At 46.4% G+C, this 21,726-nt stretch overlaps 2 protein-coding genes across 4 annotated transcripts in view; both read left to right on the top strand.

Moving 5' to 3' along the window:
* Positions 1-9,854, top strand: part of MMP17 (matrix metallopeptidase 17) — a 105,671-nt gene extending 95,817 nt beyond the window's left edge. For all 3 annotated transcript variants that reach the window (XM_043529550.1, XM_037878832.2, XM_043529549.1), the window contains exons 9-10: positions 1,910-2,167; positions 5,454-9,854. In XM_043529550.1, the coding sequence (XP_043385485.1) occupies positions 1,910-2,167; positions 5,454-5,782 (587 nt within the window). In that variant the 3' untranslated portion in view covers positions 5,783-9,854. The remainder of the gene's footprint in view (positions 1-1,909; positions 2,168-5,453) is intronic.
* A 5,210-nt stretch (positions 9,855-15,064) lies between these two features.
* ULK1 (unc-51 like autophagy activating kinase 1) overlaps positions 15,065-21,726 on the top strand; it is a 126,018-nt gene continuing 119,356 nt past the window's right edge. The window contains exon 1 of the mRNA XM_043530038.1: positions 15,065-15,846. Coding sequence (XP_043385973.1) covers positions 15,763-15,846 — 84 coding nt within the window. The 5' untranslated portion in view covers positions 15,065-15,762. The remainder of the gene's footprint in view (positions 15,847-21,726) is intronic.

The raw sequence follows: 21,726 nt of genomic DNA, 5'->3' as shown, positions 1-21,726 counted from the left end.
AAGCTGCCATGAACCCATCGTTGCAAGACTAATACATATTAGGCTGCTAATCCACCCACTCCAAAAGCAACAATTATGTTTGGTAAAAAAAATTCACTTTCTCAAACAGGGCCAGCTGGAGTAGCAAACTACTTTTTCTCTTAAACGTGCTACAATTCCTAAGAATTCGCATCTTCTTTTTCTTTCCCTTTATACTTCATTGAGTGAAGATGGGTTTTTAATTCTTCTGTACTCACAGGGCCTACCCTGCGCATCTTGCATGTGAAACAACGTACACCAAGAGCATTCAGTGTTGCTGGAGGCACTTGGAGGAATCTGCTGGCTGTGTGCATCAGTGCCTGAGTGAGGTTGTAGTAGCCAAGCTGTAGAAGGGCCCTACTAGTAGTATTAGCTAAGGGGGGAGTTCCTTGAGCTCAAATAGTTTGGGCGCTGAAGAGCCAGGGTTCTAGCCCTGGTCCCCAGTTGCGTGTGATTTAGCTGAGAACTGTTTTTGTCTGCAGTGCACTGATTCATTACAAAAAGAAAAGGAGGACGTGTGGCACCTTAGAGACTAACAAATTTATCTGAGCATAAGCTTCCGTGAGCTACAGCTCACTTCATTACAGTATTACAGAAATTCAGTAAACTATGTTCCACCTTAGTGACTAGACATTAGGTTCGGTTCATACGTCTGAAGTGTCCCACCCAGAAGAACTAAATGTACCTCAGGCCTGTTCATTCCTGGTATTATGCCTGCTGCCAGTAGTTGCTCTGTTCGTTTGAATTTAACTAATTAGCAGTTTCCCACACTCCAAACTGTGGCTGTGTCTCCACTGTGTAATTACTGCAGCCAGCACTCAAACTGCGTCTTTGGTGCTTTTTAGGGAGCTCGTCTACTGGATAACTCCAAAAGGAGCAGCTGTGCTAAGCTTCTCTCAGTTGGAAATTGCTTTTTGCCTCTCTAATGTCCCACTTTGAGTGTGGTAAATTATTGATTTTGGAAGTGCTGAATCGTAGAGGTGAAGCTGCAGAAATGGATTATCCTCAGTAATGGATCCCACGCATGTGTCTGCACCCATTAAAGCTTTTAAGGCCTCCCACATGCTGCCGAAGCATTATTTTCTCAAATGGAGGAAATCCAAAATGGCTGCCATGATGTGTGGGACTCCACAAGGACCCTGCCAAACCATACAGCTACTGAAAGAACAATATCAGAGAGGCACACAATCCATAGGTCCAATTATAGATCCTGGGCCGGATTCACAGCTTTGAGCACAGGGCTTGCAGTTTGTACCCTCTGTGCACAGAGGAGCAGCTGCGCTAGAGCATGGACTGTATGGATTCCCCTCCAGGAGAGCAGCCAAATGCTATGGTAATGGAGGCCATATAAGTACCCGAGACAGAGAGATCGCTCGAGACCCCATGTGCCCTTCCTACCACATGTGCAGGTCTTTCAAATCCAGCTGAATGAATGCACAGAAACGTGGGGGAGTCTCCTACAAAGGTGGTGCGTACGTGCGTGTGTAAAAGTTGAATTACAGACAGAACTTCTCCATTGGCCCTCGAAAGCTGTGTGTGACTTTTTTATTTCTATTAAACAGTTATTGTGTGGAAATCAAAGGGGAAGGGGGTGGGAATTAAATGGCATAACCAGAGATGACTAGCCTCAGACTACGCAGCATAATCAACATGTCTATGTCCTGGGACCTAATGCCTCCAGCAGCAAAATAGCAAAGGCTGGCTGTATCCAAGTGGGAGTTTGACACAAACAGCATTTCCCACAAGAAGCAGATTCTTCGGCAGGTGGTTGTTTTGTAGTTCTCTTTCTGGAGTGCTGTGAATTTGAATCTAGGGATTGTCACAGCAGCAGATCATGGAGTGTAACCTGAAGCAGAATTGATATTTCTACATGTCTGTTTCCTCTCCGCAGGAGACAGATACTGGGTGTTTAAAGACAATAACGTGGAGGAAGGATACCCTCGGCCAATTTTGGATTTTGGCTTGCCACCGGGAGGCATCGACGCTGCCTTCTCCTGGGCCCACAATGACAAGACTTATTTCTTTAAGGACCGTCTCTACTGGCGCTATGACAACCATGAGCGGAGGATGGATCCCGGCTATCCTTCAGAGACCACTTTGTGGAAGGGCATTCCAAGCACATTAGATGACGCAATGAGATGGTCAGATGGTGAGTCGGTGCTAGCTTAGCAGAGTTTTTTGGTTTTGTTTTTTTTTAAACCTAAGGCGTTGTCTGCACTTAAAAATGTTGTGGCTTTAACTAGGCCAGCACAGTTAAATTGGAGACGAAACAAAAGCCTTAGTGCAGGCACAGTTAGTTATACCAGTATAAAAGCGCTTATACCCATGTAGCGTATTCTGTCTCAGTAAAGCAAAATAAGCGATACCAATATTAAGTGTCTTATCCCAGTATAGCTCCATCTACAATAGGGCATTCACCAGTATAACTATTCTGGCAAACAAAAGTCAGATCCCTTACCAACATAATTATGTCAGTAAAACTTTTTAAGTGTAGACTGGACCTAACATGCTATTCCAGCACTGATGCACCATTATCACTGGAGTTCTCATGAGACTTTGCGAGTACAGCTATGAAATCTCACCATGATTCCTTAGAAGTTTTTAAGGTCAGGCTTGACAAAGTCCTGGCTGGGATGATTTAGTTGGGATTGGTCCTGCTCTGGGCAGGGGGTTGGACTAGATGGCCTCCAGAGGTCCCTTCCAACTCTGTTATTCTATGATTCTATGGTGCAGTTTTACTCAAGGGAGACAGAGATGTCATCACAAGAATCTTGTGATCAGTCTTGCAAGATGTTGCTCAGTAACTGGACATGTGTCACTGCTTGATGTGTAAAGCATGTCTAATAAGTAGCAAATGCCAGGATGTAGGCAAGTCCGGGTTCTGTATTGCACCGGCCAGGGGCTGCAATATGTCTGATGGCAAACATGCCACCTTGGGTTGTGACTGGATGAAATAAGCAGAGTTGGGCAAGCTCATTTCTTGGGTGGGAGACGTCAGAGGTAAACCCCAGGAAGATATGTTGAGGACACTCTTCTCTCTGTCAAAACCGTGCTATACACATACAATAATATCAATACCAACCAATGCTCCACATCATATTAAGGGACATGCAACTTTGGACATAACAATAAATTCCTGATCACTCTGGGAATCTCGGGGCATTTTTGCAAAAGTGGAGCACGTGTTCCAGCATCCTAGACAAATTCCAGTGAAGGTAACTCTGTCCTGCTACCCCATTCCCCTGGTGCTTTGATAGGATAGGAGATTCTTTGCATTTTTTGTCTTTAAAGTGTTGCAGCACTGCCAATCTGGGGTATGTCTACCCTCCGTGGTGAGGGTGTGACGCTCACCTCCAAGAGACGTACCCACACTAGCTCTCATCCAGCTAATGTGTTAAAAATAGAATGTAGGATGGCAGTGTGAGCTGTAGGGCAGGCTAGCTGCACCAAGTACCTGCCCGTCTGAGGACCTAAGGGAGAGGAATTGTTTAGCATAGGACAACAAATTATAACTAGGAGTACCAGGATGAATTTAGTTCTACGAATAATGAGATTAAATTCCCTAGGCAAGCAGTATACACATCCTCCACTGCACTCTGTTTTTTTTAGTATGGCAGCCATCCACCTCTAAAGACAATGAACACCAAGGCAGATCAGTTACTGTGTGTCAGGCTGCATATATATGATAGAAGTGGCATTGATACTTGTCTGATACCAGATAGGTTTTATTGATCTATTATTTGCTGTGAACATTATTTTTTTCCTTGAAGTCTTCAGAATTATTTCCCATCCTACATGTGCTCTGCAAAGATACCATGTTCTGGATTTCTGCCTTTGTTATTCATTATCGTTTTACATTCCTATTGCAACCGTTTGTGCTAGGCACTGTACAAGCATGTAGTGAGAGACAGTTCCTGCCCTAAGAAACAGACAACCAAAGGCCCTAATCCTGCCAGTTGCCCTACAGAAATCAGTGGGGTTCCTACAGACAAAAGGATCATTTAGAGTAGCTTGTAGGACTGGGGCCTCCTAAGGTGGTTGATTAGGGCATTGGCGATAGTCTGTCCTGTTTTGGCGATAGTCTGGCTTGAGCCGTATCATGTGGTGGGTTGGATATGAATATGGATTTTGTCTTGTGCCATATTTGTTGAAATTTGTGTTGGAAAAAAATAAGTCAATAAGATATAAAGAGTTTTGGTTTTTTAAGTAAATGTTTGGCAGGGGATCAGGAAGCTCCTTCTAGGGAATGAGATTTATTGGTGTGGGGCCTGATCTCCCTGGGGAAGGGGCAGGAACTTCCGTTAGTGGAGACATGTAAAACCATCCATTCCCTCCAGCACAAGCACTGCTTACAAGAAAGTGGCACTTCCCGGTTTGATTTAGATGTCAAACTAACAACGTAATAGCGACCTGGGAAGAGGGACATCTCCAGGGGCTTATCGGGCTGAACCTTGGAAGCTTTTGAGCGTACCCCATCACTCCCGTTGGCAGGTATCCTTAACAAGGATGGAGCAAGTTCAGAGAATTTAAAATGTACCTGTTCGTGGATGAAATTTACCCTGGACAAGAGGTCTGTGTGCAATCCACACACCTCCTGGGTGTGGTGTTCTGTCCCATCTAGTGACACCAAGACCACGTAGAGAGAGATTAATGAGTCTGCTCTACAGCCTTAGCTAAGGGCCATATGGCTTTTAGCTCATGCAGTAGAGGCTCATGCATTTAGCTCCAGAGATCCCAGGTTCGATCCTGCCCACTGACGACCGGGGTCTGTCCGTGTTACATGTGCAAGGCCCTATGAACCACTTAACCCTTTAACATGGGACTTAAATGATGCATAAGACATTGTGGGAGGCTTCAATGCTGAGGTGTTTTGGAAACGTCTGGCTAGCAGGAGCACAGTATATTGTAGGAGTTTCTCTTCCCAGGCCCCTTGTGGGTTAAAGGCCTTGAGGTTATCTCTTTAAGAATACACCAGAGACATCCCAAAACCCCCAGTATATTTTCTCTGGGCACATCAACATATAGGCCCTTCTGTCAAGTTAGACATATGAGGCCTTGCCCATCTTCCTCCTCCACCATCACTGGGCCTTTGGCACCATGGCTGGTGCGTCATGTGTATGGCAGACCCCCCCTGACTTGTCCACTGTAGTAGCATAGGCCAAAGCTACCCCCGTGAACAAACAGGTGGCACCATGTCCCTGCCTACTGTGCTGGCATGAACAGGTGCAAGTGGACAAAAACTCCATTACTCCTGCTGGACTTGCACCTGCTCCCATCAGCTCAGGGTGTTTCCGTTACTGGGATGTCCAGCTGGGTGGGAGCACCCCTTTGCTGCCATGGCGACACCTGCACGCAAGAGACTAGTGATAGAGAGCCCCCCCAGCGCTCATGCCAGCTAACCCTGCATGTCTTTTTTTTTTTTTTTTTTTTTCCAGGTGCGATCTATTTCTTCAGGGGCAAGGAGTACTGGAAAGTGTTGGACAATGACCTGGAAGCAGAACCCGGTTACCCTCAGTCCATCGCCAGAGACTGGCTGGTGTGCGGTGACATGCAGTCTGATTCTCCAGACTCCGCAGGGCGCAGCAGGACTGGGGCGCGCTCCAAGCAAGGGCAGCACGACGAGAGCCGTTCGGAAAATGGCTACGAGGTCTGCTCATGCACCTCCTCCTCAGATTCCCTCTCGGCCCGCCCGGCGCTCAGACTCTCCGCAAGCCTTGTGCTAGCGAGCCTGTGGACAGCAGCAGTGGCTTGCGCAGCACTATGACATCCAGTAACATGGACAAGAAGATGTTACGGTGCTTCAGGGACTGGTGGTGGAAAAAAATCACACCATGCTACACTGTTACCGCCGAAACAAACATTCCTAGGAACATGGCAGCGAAGGTTTCAAGTTCTCCATGAGAAGTGAACTGGGTTTATTTTTATTTTTTAGTTAAAGGTCTAATAATGGACTGTGGGTTCTGCACCTTCTTCTTCCCCCAACCAGCTAAAGAATAAAGACATTGCTGAATATTAGTTATAAAGGTTTTGTAGAGATGTAACACTCGGGGTGTGTAAGAACTGCCAAGTAGAGAAGGCATGGATACATTGAAAGGCCACTCTGGTTTCTTGAAAACAGACCAGATAGTGGTGAAACCCAGTTGTTATTCCAGGAACAAAAGCAGCCTCGGTGTAAGGCAGTGGGAAAGATGCAACAGCTGTGCTGACGTTCAGTAATGTAATATATGCATCCGAGTGGATGTATGAGATAGAATGGCATCTTGACTGCACTGGGCTTGATTGCAAAGTGGTACATTTCACAAACAAATCTATGCTGCCAACTGATCTCAAGCTAACCCGCGCCAGTTTCTATAGATCAGAAACATATTTGCCTTTATGAAGGACGTGAAGGTCACCTTTGATTCCAGATGTTTAAATTTAAGGGCTTCTCTGTTAAACCTTGGCCACACAAACACAGATACCATGGTCAACAGCAGGTATCGATCCCCCCTGTCTTCAGCATACTCCTTGACTGCTTGAGCTAGAGTAGCTCTTTGATCTCGGCGCAAGTAGCGGGCTGTTACAAGCACTGAGTGCAGTCGTTCAGCTGAGATGCAGTGACACACATGAAACCAGTGTAATCCACATGCATCTAACTTTTCTGCGCCCCTAAATTCTATTCTAGATGTATTTTGTGATTGATCGCTGCATACAAAAATCACATTCGTTTAAGGCTTCCTTTCAAGGATTTGTGAGGGACTAAACTTTGAATTGTGGATGCACGCGCTCGTTTTAGATGTATTTTCAAATAACAGGTTCTGCTTTTTGGCTGGCTTCTTATATCAGCCAGATGCCATTATGATACCATCAGTTGTGAATCAATTATTCTGTATGCCACTGTCACTGTTTAATTTGGCACCAATACACTAAAGGAGAACGAAGGGGATTAATTGTTTTAAAGTGGGGATCTTGCTCCATAAAAATGACGTCACAAAATTCCATGTTTGTCTCTCCTTCGCTTACAGATCCAGTTTGCTCAGTTCACAAGTAAAAAGATGGTTTTCTAACTGTCCCCATACTCTACATGGGTCCAGAGAGTCAAGCTGGGTTCTTTCTGGCTCCTGGACCAACACCTGCCCCCCTGACTCAGCGGAGGTGAACTACAGCTGTACATACGTGTAGCTTCTGTGGTTGGTTGAAATGTTTTAAATTTCACACTTTCCGTCAAAAATGTTTGAATTTTGAGCAAAAAAAGAGAGGGTAAAGATGTTCAGTGAAATTTTCACAAAACTTCTCTCCCCGCTTCCCCCCACTCCCATACTGTAAACAGTTACTGTACAGGTAAATAACCCCTTCTTCCTGGTGGTGGTAGGTGAGCAAGAAGGAGCCAGATCCAAGGAGAACTTGAAGGGCAACTGGATTTTTAAAACATCCTTTAAACTGTAAACTGAGCAACTTTGGTGTGGAATTGCACTGCTTGGAAACCCCGCAAAATTGTGATCAACTATTTCACTGGGGGGAAGTGGGGGTTGGGATCAAAATTTAATTTTCAAGCAAAAACAATGTGTTTAAAAATTGGAAATTTTCCACTGGCCCTAAGTCTGGAGCCAGTGAAAGACAGTCAACATGGAACCCTGCAATGTTGATTTTCAGAGTAGAACACTTTTAAGGGAGCCATTTTCAAAAGTGCTGAGCCCTGGCCTAACTCTGTTCCCACTGAGGTCAACATTGAAAATTGCTCTTGAAAATCCACCTAGGAGCCTCTTCAAAGATATTTCTTGGAAGAGACTCGTTAAAAAAAGAAGAAGAAGAAGAAGAAAAGAGCAGCACTAGTTTCTTCTAACTTCCAGATGGATTTAAATGATGAGAGAAACATCTCTTCCAACGTCTTTTAATCATTGGCCTTTCTCTCTCCCACTTCCCATGTGGATCACGCTGACAAGTAACTTCTCTTCATACTAGCCACTACGGTGGCACTGAACAGGCTGGTGTCTTTCGGTGGCCTAACGGGAAGCTGGATAAGGAATCTAAATGGTGACTCTCACACACTTGGTGCCATTTTGGGGTGAGTGGGTGGGTGTGGTGTTAAATGAGTTATATTAACTCTTTCAGTGCTTCAGGGAATGGTGTGGCTTGCAGGGAGCAGTGTCCACATGGCTGCACCAGATTGTTTAGTTTTTGGTGGTTTTACTGGGGTAAGTCCCTCACCAAAGGCTCTTCAGCAGAGTAGGCAGTCACAGGATAAGAGGGAAGATCCTCTCACGGATCAGTAACTGGTTAAAAGATAGGAAACAAAAGGTAGGAATAAATGGTCGGTTTTCACAGAGGAGAGGGGTAAATAGTGGGGTCTCCCCAAGGATCTGTACTGGGACCTGTTGCTGTTCAACATATTCATAAATGATCTGGAAAAAGGGGGTAAACAATCAGGCGGCAAAGTCTGCAGACGATACAAAGGTTTCAGAGTAGCAGCCGTGTTAGTCTATATTCGCAAAAAGAAAAGGAGGACTTGTGGCACCTTAGAGACTAACCAATTTATTTGAGCATAAGCTTTCGTGAGCTACAGCTCACGTCATCGGATCCGGTGCCAGAAGTACTCCTTTTCTTTTAGACGATACAAAGTTATTCAAGGTAGTTCAGTCCAAACCCAACTGTGAAGAGCTACAACGGGATCTCACAAAACCGAGTGACTGGGCAACCAACTTGCAGATGAAATTCAATATTGATAAGTGCAAAGTAATGCACGATGGAAAACACATTCCCAACTGTCCATACAAAATGATAGGGAGCTAAATGAACTGTTACCATTCAAGACAGAGATCTTGGAGTCATTGTGGATAGTTCTCTGAAAACATCCACTTGATGTTCAGGAGTAGTCAAAAAAGCTTGGAAAAGGGATAGATAATAAAATAGAAACGATTATAATGCTGCTGTATAAATCCATGGTACACCCACACCTTGAATACTGTGTGCAGTTCTGGTCACCCCATCGCAAAAGAGAGATATTCAAGTTGGAAAAGGTGTTGAGACGGGCAACAGAAATTATTAGAGGGATGGAACAACTTCCATGCAAGATTGGGACTCTTCAGCTTAGAAAAGAGATGACTGGGGGGAATGATAGAGGCCTATAAAGTCATCACTGATATGCAGAAAGCGAATAAGGAGGTGCTATTTGCCCCTTCAGGTAACACAAGAACTAAGGGTGACACGATTAAATTAACAGGCTGCAGGTTTAAAACAACAACTTCTTCACACAACGCACAGTCAACCTGTGGAACTCATTGCCAGGGTATGTTGTGAAGGCCAGAAGTATAACGGAGTTCAAAAAAGAATTAGATAACTTCATGGAGGATAGGTCTATCAATGGCTATTAGCCAAGTTGGTCAGGGATGCAAACCCCTGCTCTGGGTGTCCCTAAGTCTCCGACTGTCAGAAACATCTGCAACTGGCCATCGGAGAGAGGATCCTGGGCTACATGGGCCATGGGTCTGACCCAGTATGACCGTTCTTATGTTAAGTCCATTTCCCTGAGTGTTCACTAAGCACCTGGGGGCATCTAAAGGGACTGAATTAGATCCAGAGCCGGTAAACCATTCCACACCCAAGGAGCTGTCAAAAGGGCGGTGCTACTGTTAATGGATCCTAAAGGTCTGGGTTTTCCAGTAGCTGCTGGTACATTTGTTCTGTTTCTCTGCCACAAAAATCACCCCCTCCCTTCTCCCCAAATGCCAGGCCTCCGTTAATAGCATGACACAGGGACTCGGAAGCAGGCTGCAGCATCCATTTGGACTCATATTGTAACACTTTATCTTTGCAACATTGCTGCTGCTCTGGTCCTATCCCAGTCCGGGGCTGCTGCAGGAGGAGAACAAAAAAAAAAAATCCTTGATCAGAACAGACAAGCAGGTAACATGGGCTGGAAATCGTAATCAACAAGCTTGGGAGGCTCTGGGAGGGCTGCTTCTGCTGCAGACCCACAATAAAAGAGGAAGCAGTACTTGACAAGGCCCATTTCCTTCGCAGTAGGAGGCTTCTTTGGTTCACTTGAGCCACAGCCCCGAAGCCACTTGGTTTTTTATCTTGCTAGGCACTGATGGGCCATTGATTTCTAAATTACCAACCACATTTGTTTGGAAAGTGCCAGCCCCATTAGTCTGCACCTCCTGTGATTAGCTGGTGGCTAGTGCTACAGCAAGGCTCTTGTAGAGCCTAACTGTATAGAACTGCTGGTGGGTCACCATCACACAGATCTTATCTTTGCTGGGAGGAGACCTGCTGATTTGCAGACTTCCTTCAGCTAGCACTGCTATTCCCCCTCACCCCACCCCCCCTTGGGGCTGGATGCAAGTACCATTGGAAGATCGATGGGAGTCTTGGATCAGACTCCCATGGAGCGATGTTGGGTGCCTTTTTCTAAAGCGGAAATAGGAATTGCATCCTGACAAAGAAAAGCAAAGCAAATGGTCACCTTGTGTTTGCCTGTCTACCCTTTGCATTTTTAAGTATTCACAGTGATTTGCAAACTAGGACTGTTTTTAGGGCATTATAATGCAGTGTGATTTTACGGGACATTGAATGTGAACACGTTTCATGGAAACCTCCTGTTAAACCATTAAATGTCCTTTTTAAAAATGTGAGTGTGGGGTCCCTCTGTCAGGTAAGGTCGTCTCTGAAATGTCATTCCTTAGGAAGGAACTCTCCCCTCAGATGGATTCTGCACCCTCTCTCTCTGTGGGGCTGTGCTAAAGCCCACAGGTTCTTATAGATTCTTCTTCAAGTGATCGTCCCTGTGACAGGTTGCCCCCCACTCTGGGGTGCCACCTGGTGTTTTGGGGTACCACTGAGCCTGCCTGTTCCACCAGCCTGGGCTTCCTTACCCTGTCCTGCTGAGCCAGGCCCTCAAGCCTTCTCCAGCACACGCGCAGGTAGCAACCTGGAGGGGGGGGAACCCATCACAGTGGCGTAGTTGGCAGGACAGTGTAAGGGAGCCCAGGCTGGTGGAACGGGCAGGAGGACTAGCTGAGCATTCATCCTCAGAGAGGCTGCCGTAGGATTTCAAATGAAGTGGTCATATTCAGGGTTGACTGTAGGTACATCTACACAGCAAATTAAGGTGTCATGGTAGCCAGGTGGGCATACCAGTGCTAGCTTTAACCTAGCTAGCAGAGATAACAATGGTAGCGTAGATATGGTGGTACAGATTTCAGTGCAAGCTAGCAACCACAATACTAGGGTCTCCAGTGGGCTTACGTTGGGATGGCTAGCCTGTGCTGAAGCCTGTACTACCATGTCTTTGCTGTATTGTTACCCAGATGAAAGGTAGTCTACCCACACTACAGTTACATCTGAATTTGCATTGGCATCTTTTCAGATCCTGTCCCACCCATTTGGCATCACGTGCTTAATGAATGTCAGCCAGTAACATGTCACCAGATCCAGGAAGTTGGAATCCTTGCCCGACCCTAATGGAAGATGTGAATAATGTGGCATCATGGGGGACTCTTTAGTACGGTCCCAGTGGAGAGAGGTTTAGTCCTGTAGCACCATGCCCTCGTAAAGAGTATGGAGGGGAAGCTGAACTTTGTACATCCTGCTTTTCCAGTGTCTGGGGGTTTATTTCACGCAGGAGCAAGGGGGAAGCTGTAAATTTAACTCCACTTTTAATTGTGTTATTTAGGTATGGTTTTTTTTAAAACCCTCAAGTGCTCCAGACAAAACAGATTTAAACAGTTTTATCTAGTGCAGGCTTCAGGGCGGGAAAGCAGAGGTTATGTTTTGAAATAATGAGACACCATATGGATCAATTGTCCAAAGAAGAATATTGGGGGGAGGATGGGACATGGAGGGAAGTGGGAATCTTGGCCAGCAACGCCAAATTATGAAAGTAATAAAGTAGGCTGAGATTTGTAAAGCTGCCTAGGGGAGTTAGATACCCAATTAAAAGTATTAAAATGAATGAGAATGGGGCACCCAATGCTCTTAGGCAAATTTGACAATCACGCCCATAGGGTTTAGAAAAGTTGGCTAGCTGCCCTTTAAAGCCAAGGCTAATACAACGCTACCACTTGAAATTTTCTGAGGTTTTGCTGCCATCTCGGCTGCAAATCTGTTCCACGTAAAGGGGCTAGAATTGCCCCTTATGACCCTGTCTCTCCCAGTGTTGCTGTATTTTACGGCCTCAGTCTCAGCCACATTTCTACCCATCACGAAGCTCCACTCTCATTCACGTGATCTTCAGACGTGACCACAGGATTATTGAAGGTCACTGGGGGCTGGTAATGGGATACTTCTTGGTCACTGGTTCAAATTCAGACAGGGTCAGTGGAAACGGTTACCAGCTGACAGCTGTTCAGTAGCTGATGTGAAAGGAGCTAGGCCAGTTCTTCGTGAGCCGATGGCCACAGCACAAAAGTACCATAATTAGCACCCTTATTGGCCAGCGGAGGAAAAGCCAAAATTTCACCCTGAGTGAGCAGGGATACGCACTGAGTGGGGAGCCCTTATGGAGCAGAGCTGGGGCATAGCGATGGGAAATCCATACGGCCACTTTTCCTGTTACATGCATAAATCGAGAACATCAGGGCCAGATTCGGGTCCCGCACACATCCCCTGTATATCACGATAGCGGCCATAAGGAGGGGCTGCAACAGTCCATGGAATTACTCCCCCCGTGCAGGTAGTGCTGTCCTGTGCTGCTTTCCCTCACCGTCCTGAGTGTTTGGCCATGCTGGGAGGATGGTCGTTCTGGGCTGTAGAACACAGAGTAGAAAGCTCTTAGGTAGAGGAGCTCTGAGGCCTGCCCTATTTATGCCAGGGGCTGTACTGGCCCCCAGTTCAGGCAAAAGCCAAGCTGCGCAAAGGTGGTTTAAAACTATCTGGGCCCTGGGCTGCACTATCTCTGTGTAAGCTCTCTGGAGGCGCAGCCCAGACGTCACTGCTCTCACTCTGACACCTACTATGCACTCACTTTAAAACAAATGTTTGGTCATTTAAAGATGGGGGCCCTTCACGTCAGATGGAATGGATCCCCTTAAAGTGACACCCCTTGACAAAAAGAAAAGGAGGACTTGTGGCACCTTAAAGACTAACCAATTTATTTGAGCATAACCTTTCGTGAGCTACAGCTCACTTCATCGGATGCATCCGATGAAGTGAGCTGTAGCTCACGAAAGCTTATGCTCAAATAAATTGGTTAGTCTCTAAGGTGCCACAAGTCCTCCTTTTCTTTTTGCAAATACAGACTAACACGGCTGCTACTCTGAAACCCCTTGACAGACGCAAGACGCCTTTAAGGGATGGTGATTCAGCGGGCCAACGCTGCCCTTTGGAGCTGGACCATTATTATTTGTGTGCAAAATTGAAGGAATTGCTGGCACGTAAATAGTGCAATGCCACAATGGTGGGGGAAGGATAGCTTAGTGGTTTGAGCATTGGCCTGCTAAGCCCAGGATTGTGAGTTCAATCCTTGAGGGGGCCATTTAGGGATCTGGGGCAAAAATTGGGGATTGGCCCTGCTTTGAGTGGGGGGGGGTGGACTAGATGACCTTCTGAAGTCCCTTCCAACTCTGATATTCTATGATTCCTATCTATAGATATCAGTGTATTTCACAAAGGGGGTGGGGAGTATTAGTAGCTTCATCCTAGAGATAGGGAAACTGAGGCACTGTTGACTTGCCCTAAGTCACCCAGCAGGCCAGTGTCAGAGTTGGGAATAGAGCCTAGGTCTCCTGAGTCCCAGCCCCGTGCCCTGACCATTGAACGACACCATCGCCCATCCATAAGTTCTCCCATTTAACGGTGTCATTTTCAAATGGCAAATACTTCACTTGATTTAAAATGCATGTTAAAAAAAACTCATGCCATTCACAAAAGTGCATGGGAGCCTTAATGAACCATCTGCCACCAGCTGAGAATGGGATAATTACATGCGGCAGTTTCGAGAATATTTGCACGTTTTCAGTTTGATGCCCAGGAATTCTGATCATTTCCTGTAGTGCCACGTGGGGGCAGCAGAGACAGTGTGATGCGGTTAATGGCTGTTAAATGACTCTGTAGTGGGGGGGAATCTTTTAACAATACAGAAGTAATGAGCTTAAGGAGTGAGGCACCTAAATAACTTTAAGGCTCTGGGCCTGAATGCAGTGAACCAAAGAAATGTGTGCGTTTGCAGGAGGGAGTTAGGATTTCATAAGGCTTTTTAGCAAGAATTTAACACCGGAAGATGGAGAAAGTATTCATAAATTCTAATTCTGCCCCACCGGATGCTCTACTGCCTGGGTCACTGGGTTGATCCCTGCAAATGAAATCTACCACTTGGACCTGGAATAAGAATAATGGAATACATTTATATTTCTTTTTTGCTACCGTGTCAAAATGTTTTTTTACTATTAAAAAAAACAACAGAGAAACCTACTTATAATTTATTTGTCCCCTTAGCAGTTAGCTGGGTCACAGCCTTGAGCTTTGTGATGTTGGAAATATCTAGTTTTGGGGGAGTTACATTATTTTAATAATTTAGTGTCACTGTCCTATGTTCCTAAGTGATCTAGGAGATAGCTTTGTTCATCCAATTCCCATTCATTTTAAATGGAAGCTGGGAGTCCCAATCCCTTAAGCAGTTTTCAAAACTCCAGCCCACCACACCCCTGCTGAATACAAGAGCTGCTCATAAGCTTTCATTTCCCATTTTCTTATTTTTCATCCCCAAACATTCTCAGTCCCTCCCCCAAACTCTCTTTACCTTTTTTTTTTTTTTTTTCATTTTTGCCATTGAAAAAGAGGGCACAGAAAGGGGCAATAAAATAAAAAACCGCCTGCACGCCAAGTCATTGTCAGCTCGAGTCGAACATTGAGGAGCCACTGGGTGGAATAAAAGTGGGACACAGAGGGCTGGGAGGAGACTTTTTTTTAATTTGCTGGTTCAAGTCATGTGACGTGGCTCAGCGGTACAAAAGGCTAATGACCCGCCCTTACGGGGCAGTAACTACTGGTCTCTGCTGCAGAGAGCTGGGGGAGGGCTAGTTATCATGGCAATGTGTTTTAAGAACTTTTATTTCACTGAAAACAATTTTTTTTTTGGTCATCTAGTTTAAGAGAAAGTTCCTTTGCATGGTTCTGAGTCCAAATAGCAACTGCCCTGGACTTTAGCTGAAACCTGGAAGGTGAAAGTGACTAGGCATAATAGCCCTTGCTTAATGGTGGAGGCAGCCAGTCTTTGTCATTGGCTGTGCTGAATGAAATGCGACCATGTAAGCAAACAGCATCAACGCTCGAAACAAGTTAGGCAGTTAAATTGCTCCTGGCTCTCTAGTCAGAGGTGCCAATGCAACCCAGTGTGGGATGCCGTATACCAGAGCCAGCTGGTTTTGGTCTCAGGAGTTCAGTCACTTGGGGTTTTCTCAGATTTTGGTTGTGCTGAAAAGCTCTTGCCAAGCATTGCAGACCACCCTGCACTGTTGAGCTCACAGCGTGCTTGGGCCCCCACCCTGTGTTCTCACAGCTGCCCCAGGACCCTCTTTAAAGTCCCCTGGAAGGGAGCAGTACCCCAGGGGCCTGTACTCTCCCTACCCAGCACACAGGAGCGTAGAACCCAGCTTCCGGTCCAGTGCTGCTATAGGCAGCAGGAGACCCCCTGACTGAGGGTGACAGAAGGGTGGGAGAGGTTTTCCCCCTCCTAGAAGATTCTTTGTAAGCTTGACAGGGGCAGAGGGTCTCCTATGCAGCTCCCAGGCAGTGAGTGATTACCTGTGACTCCCTGAAGCTCCTAGGATGGGAAGGAGCTGGCTGTCTCTCAAGGAGGCCAGAGTGAATAGAAGCGTGGGGGGATGCCAGGCCACTCAGAAGACATCAAAGGTAAGGGGGTGAGGTGTTGTATGGGGGAAGGGGAGTCTCTCTTGGGACAGGTGGGGGAGGGAGTTGAAGCTGGACGATCCTATTGGTGAACCTAGGCCGAGCTTTGGACTCTCATCAGGGTTTGCTTAGAGTAGACTACACTCTTTGGGGCAGGGCTGTCTCTTTGTTGGCAGAGTGCCTCGTGCGATGTTTTTGTAGAGTGCCTAGCACCTCCAGCTGCTACTATTAATCGAGCTGAGCGAAAAATCCCTTATTTCAGCTTCTTTCTGGTTTTCAGACCCCCCCACTCACTGACCACTTTATCCTTCTCCATGTAAACAATGAACCCCCAGTCTCGGCAATCGGTTCATTGCAAACATTTTGCCTGGCCCTAATTCCAAACAAGAGAGGCACGGCATTTTGAATCTTGATCGTGTCTCTTTCTCAGCCACGTATGCACTGTTATCTAGTTTTATCAGGGCTCGTGCTCACCTCTGCAAAAATAAGGCTCAGACTCTCAGATGGAACTGGTTAGTGTGGGTTCAGCAAGAGCAAAAGCACCGCATGATGAGCCAGCTTTGTTGCAGAGAGAGGAAAAGAGTTTGCAAACGTTGCCCAGAGTTGCATCAGGGTTCAGGCGTACATGCTGCACAACGAGTGGCAGCTTGTGAGCAGCCTTTGTGTGATGAAATGCAAACTCAGGGGAAAGTCCTCTCCACTTTGCATCTGACAAACCAAACATGGCACGATCTCCAGAAAATAGGTGTGTCCAGGGAACTCGGAAATGAAAAGGTCTCCCTCACTTTGATGCACCGAAAGCCTGAAAATCATTTATGCCCAATTCAAAACAAGTGATTTTGGAAGGAAAACAAAAGTTTTGGCAAGTTGTTTGCATGCATGATCCACGCAGAAATGAGTAAAAAGGGAAAGCCTTTTTCCAGACAGAGTAGGGTTTATTAGTCAACTGGCACACACCAGTTAGCACAGAGAACTAAAGGTTAAAATACAGTCTGTTCTGGCCACACCAGAGTTCCACCCAGTGACGGTGCTGTGGGCTCCATTCCTGGCCCCCTCCCTCTGTCTCTTTGTCAGTCCAAGGTGAGAGCCCCACCTCTCTCCAAAGGGAAGTCCTTATCCCACCACCTGACTCCTCTCCCCTTTGTCCTCAGGCTGGGGCTTTGGCTTCCCTTCCCCACCAAGAGGCGGGGCAAAATCGTCTTCTTCTTGTTCGTTGGTTGCTAGGTGTGAGTGGCGTGGCTGTTGGGGTTCCTGTTGTGTTTTTGGACTCCCCATTGATATGGGATCGGTTTTAGTCAGTCCTTTAATGACCCATTCATTCCACCCCAAACAGCTACATGACACACCCACCTCATGTCCTTGCTCTGCTCCAATAAACCATTTTGCACTGGGAAGCAAATGCAAAGTACAGAGGGAAACTGAGGCACACAAAGATTTTTTTTTTTATAAAAATATTACTGAAAATCCCGACTTCCTCACACAGCATGCGAACGCAAAGCACTGGACTTTCAAAGGAACCTAAGGGAGTTGGGTGCCCTAATCATAATGAAATCTGGGCACTTAGATTCCTTCATGAAAATCCTAGATGTTTGGAAGCCCATATGTGGCCCTGGCATGCTAGGTACTGTGATCTCTCACTCCAAGCATTGATGTGCAGGGCTAGGGGCTTCTGTGTGAGTGGCCACTGGGGAGAGAGCCATGAGGAATACCTTTCATTCGTCCACCACAGCACTGGAAAATCATTGCCAAAACTTAAAATCTACACCCCTGCCTCTTCCAGGAGAAACAAATGAGATTTTATTTGGCAATCATGGGGGGAAGGGAGGGGAAGGTGAGTGGAATTTTGCAAGGCTAATATGCATCATATACTGAAATATGTAAACGCCAATCACTGAAACGTATGGATGATGTTCGGTCCCCAGTGGCCACTCTGACTCCAGGAAACAGTATCAGCTGCTAGACTTTCCTTCTAGCAGCTCCCCATTTCCTTCTGCCCCCCCCCTCCCAAAACCTCCCCGGGAAGCAGGCTTGTTGCTGCTCTAGGAAGCCTGCCTCAAAATATTTTCATTCTAGCAGCATGAGGCACCAAGGCTGGCATGTTGTTCTTAACCCTTGGGTCGAGGAAGGTAGCAGTGATGTAATGGAAGAACTTTGTCATGCTGCAAACCCTTACCGTTTGTCATTGCCAGGTTTGAAATATGGCTCATCTGTCAACTTCCCGGGCGTGAACAGCATGGTCACTTTCAAAACTTTGTTTTCACAAAGGCGAGTGCCAGCAGAGTCTCTGGTCAGCTGATTGGTCACTGGCATGAGCTGGTTTTCCCTGGCAGCAGAAAGCAACCTTTTCCATCAGTTGCAAAGTCCAGGCTGAATATCCCACACGCAGTCCTGCCAGGAGTCAGCACGGGCTTCTGTACTTCCCATATTACTGTAAGCACACCACTGTGCGCTGCGCCATTCTGCCAGCCACTTTGGTCTGGACAAAATGAAGCGATTGTCGCTGCACTGACTGACATGTTTACTGCTCCCTTATGAGGACATCCAAGGATAACGTATCTCCTTCCAGGAGAATCTGAAGAGTGACTCTTGGGTGGGGACTGCCTTCACCAGTTTCTGCCAGAAGATGTTCAGTGCTCCTAATCCATTAGTGAGTGATTCATGCCTCAGCAGGTTCACCAAGCTGAACTGCCCTGACAATTTGCTAGATGTCATGATTCCAAAGTGCAGAAGATGATTATGGGAGACAGGTAGCTCGCTGCTCCCATGTCAAGCTTTGTTGAGTTTTTATATAACTCCTATTCCTGCCTTGTTTCCAGAGCCACTGAGGACAGTCAAACAAATACTTCCATACGAACGTCGTGGAAACATATAGTCAGGTGTTTGTCCACTTGTCCTTGTAACAAATGTGTACGTGAACTCTAGCTCAAAGCTGGTTTGGATTAGACTGCAGTGACGCCGTACCATGCAGGTATGTTAGGTTAAGCTGGTGTGGGTGTGAGCTTGATATTGACAGTGCAAAGAAAGGGCTAATGTCATTTTTCTTGTCTGGATTCCTGAAGAACCTCATTTGAACCCAATTTATTCAGCCTGCCAGCGTGGGTGGCTGTAAAGTAGTGCTCCACAAAATGCCTGGAGCAACTGAAACATTGAGATCAAACCGACTTTGACTAGCAAAGATAAAGGAAACCTGACAGCTGTGGTTGCTGTCCTTGTCCCCACCAGAAGAAGCTCCAGTATAATAGAACGTCCATCTTATTTAGCTATCGTATTGGTCTAGAGTTTGATACTATACACATCACCATGGGGTAGAATAGAAAACCCCACCGTCTTTGCTGCTTAGCAGAGAATTGACGTTTTCAGCCACAGGGAATAAGTGTGTTAGACCCAGTGTCCTGACACAATTCCCAATCAGGTCATTACATTCTGCTAACAGGAATCCCCCCTGCAGGTTCAGCTGGATTCTGTAGAGGTCGTTTTCCGCCTTTAACTCTTCTCCCATATTGATGGGTAGTGTTAAGTACCTGCGGAGGGTGAAATGAGCCCTTCCTCGCATTGTGAGCAAAGGTGATCTTCTCCCAGAGTTAGGATCTAAACCTGGATCCAAACCCACACTAGTAGGGGAAATAGAGAGTTCCAGTCCTGTGCTCTGGTTTGGGCTCATCTCTAGCTGTATGGCATTGGAGCTAGGTTCTGCTTCTACTGAAGATAAGGGATTGTTGCGATTGACTCCAATGGGATAATGATCAATCAAGTGCTTTGAGATCAAATGGTATAGAGGGCCAAGGTGGTAGTATTTATTAAGGAATTAAATTATACATGTTAGGCTCCACCTCAAAGAAAACTCAACGAGCATGTGGCATCTAAGTAAATGCAGTGAGTTGGACTGGCATCTGTGTGCTGTTAAATAGTTTTTCTTTCCTTCCAAGCAGCATTTATTTAATTAATAATCTGAAGCACAGAATTACTATTTTTTACAAGTACCCAAGCAAGACCCATTTTCACCAGTAAATGAAACAGTGCACCCTGGAGCAGCATGAATTGTAGGATAAAGGATTAGAGCCTGACTCCGTAACCTTGTAATTAATGTAAATCACAATTTACGTAAATCTTATGAGTTCAGGATGCTCTCGTTCTGTCTGGAGTAAAAAGTAATTAAGGGCTCAGACGTGAAATAGGGGAACAGCGTCTCATTTTCATCAGCAGCTAAATTCAGCAACACAAACAGAAGAGCAGAGTGGCAGCTGGCTGAGAGAGAAAACTACATGCTTTAAAGTTCCCCAGCAGAGTCCCGTTTTCCCCTAATGTACATGGGAAAAACCTATGTAGGGGAGAGGGAACTGTGAATTTTAACGCAGGGGATTTCCTTTGAATCCTTCCCTGTGGTGGGGCTTACCTGCTTGTGGAAGAAGCCAGACATTCCCGCTCCTCTACCCTTGGGTGTCCTGCAAGCCACAGTCACATTTTTCATGGGCTTTTTTTATTGCCACAAGGTGCCACTAATGGGACCCAAATAACATGAGATCAGGTCTTATGATGTTATCTTAATTCCTGAGTGGTGGGAAAGGCCAGCTCTCACATTGTGCTTTGTGGACAAGGATTGTCTCCTCCTTGTGTTTCTACAGTGCCTGACACAATGGAGTCCCAGTCCTGACTGCAGCCTTTAGGGGTCATCCTAATGAAACTGTTTGATGATAATGCATATGTCTATACTGCAATAAAACACCCTGGCTGACCCATGTCCTCTGACTTGGGCTTGGGCTGCGGGGCTACAAAACTGCAGTGTAAAGGTTTGGGCTCGGGTTGGAGCCCAAGTTCACGGACTTTACAAAGGGGGAGCACCCCAGAGTCCAGGCTCCAGCCCACACCTCGACACCATTGGTGGGGAACCCTTTTTTCTATCACAGGTCATTGATCCACAGAAAAAATCAGTCGTGGGCCACGCACAAGTAAAAAGCAACTTAATTTAGGTTTTTTTGTTTTTTTTCTTAGCGAGAGAAATATAAAATGTTCAATTCACCTGGCCCGGGGAGGCTCGGGGCTCTCCGCCCGCAGCGAGGCAAGTCGGCGCTCGCAGCTCCAGCCCTGTCAGGGGTGCGCCAAGACTTGCCACAGGCTGGATGAAATTAAGCTATGGATCAGATCCAGGCCATGGGCCATAGATTCCCCACCCCTGCTCTATACTGCAATTTTATAACCCTGCAGCTTGAGTCCAAGTCAGCCAACACAGTCCAGCAGCTGGCATTTTAATGCAGCGTAGACATACCCTATTTCCACTCCATAGAAGGCTCCCTGAGACACAAGCCTATGAACAAAGACACTCAAACACACACCCCAAGGACAGAGCTATTGGAATTCAGGTCCAGTGCCGGCAAATCCCACACTGAGTTCCAGTAAGGCCAGTCACTCAGCACTGAAGAACTCCACCTTGTGTGATTTGTTTTGTTCTGAACCACACAAAAGGAGTCTCTGATGTCAGAATGGTGGTAAGCCTGTACATTCCTGGGATAAGACCAGGAGGGCAAAGACTTCAGCTCATTTATTCATGCCAGAGCAATCAGTCAGGGAAGTCAATTGCGGCGTCTGGTCAAGCTGCCTGTCACGTACTCTAGCCACTTCACACAGGATGCATTCTGAGCATGCAAGTCATTATATTAGGTCATGTCATATGTAGTCCATTGTCCCGTGCAAGGTGAGTGCTGCCTGATGATTAGCACAAGGGACGGGGAGTCACAACTCCTGGCTACTATTCTTGGCTCTGCCAGTGACTCACTGTGTGAGCTTGGGCAAGTTACTTCACCCCAATTTCCCTGTGTGTAAAACGGGGATAACAATACGTCCCCACCTAGAGTTTGTTTAATGCAAGTTAGACGCGGCTCACTGGCT

The sequence above is a fragment of the Chelonia mydas genome, chromosome 15 (genome assembly GCF_015237465.2).
Source record: "Chelonia mydas isolate rCheMyd1 chromosome 15, rCheMyd1.pri.v2, whole genome shotgun sequence".
In the NCBI taxonomy this organism is placed as follows: domain Eukaryota; kingdom Metazoa; phylum Chordata; order Testudines; family Cheloniidae; genus Chelonia; species Chelonia mydas.
This window is presented reverse-complemented; position numbering and strand designations above follow the sequence as displayed.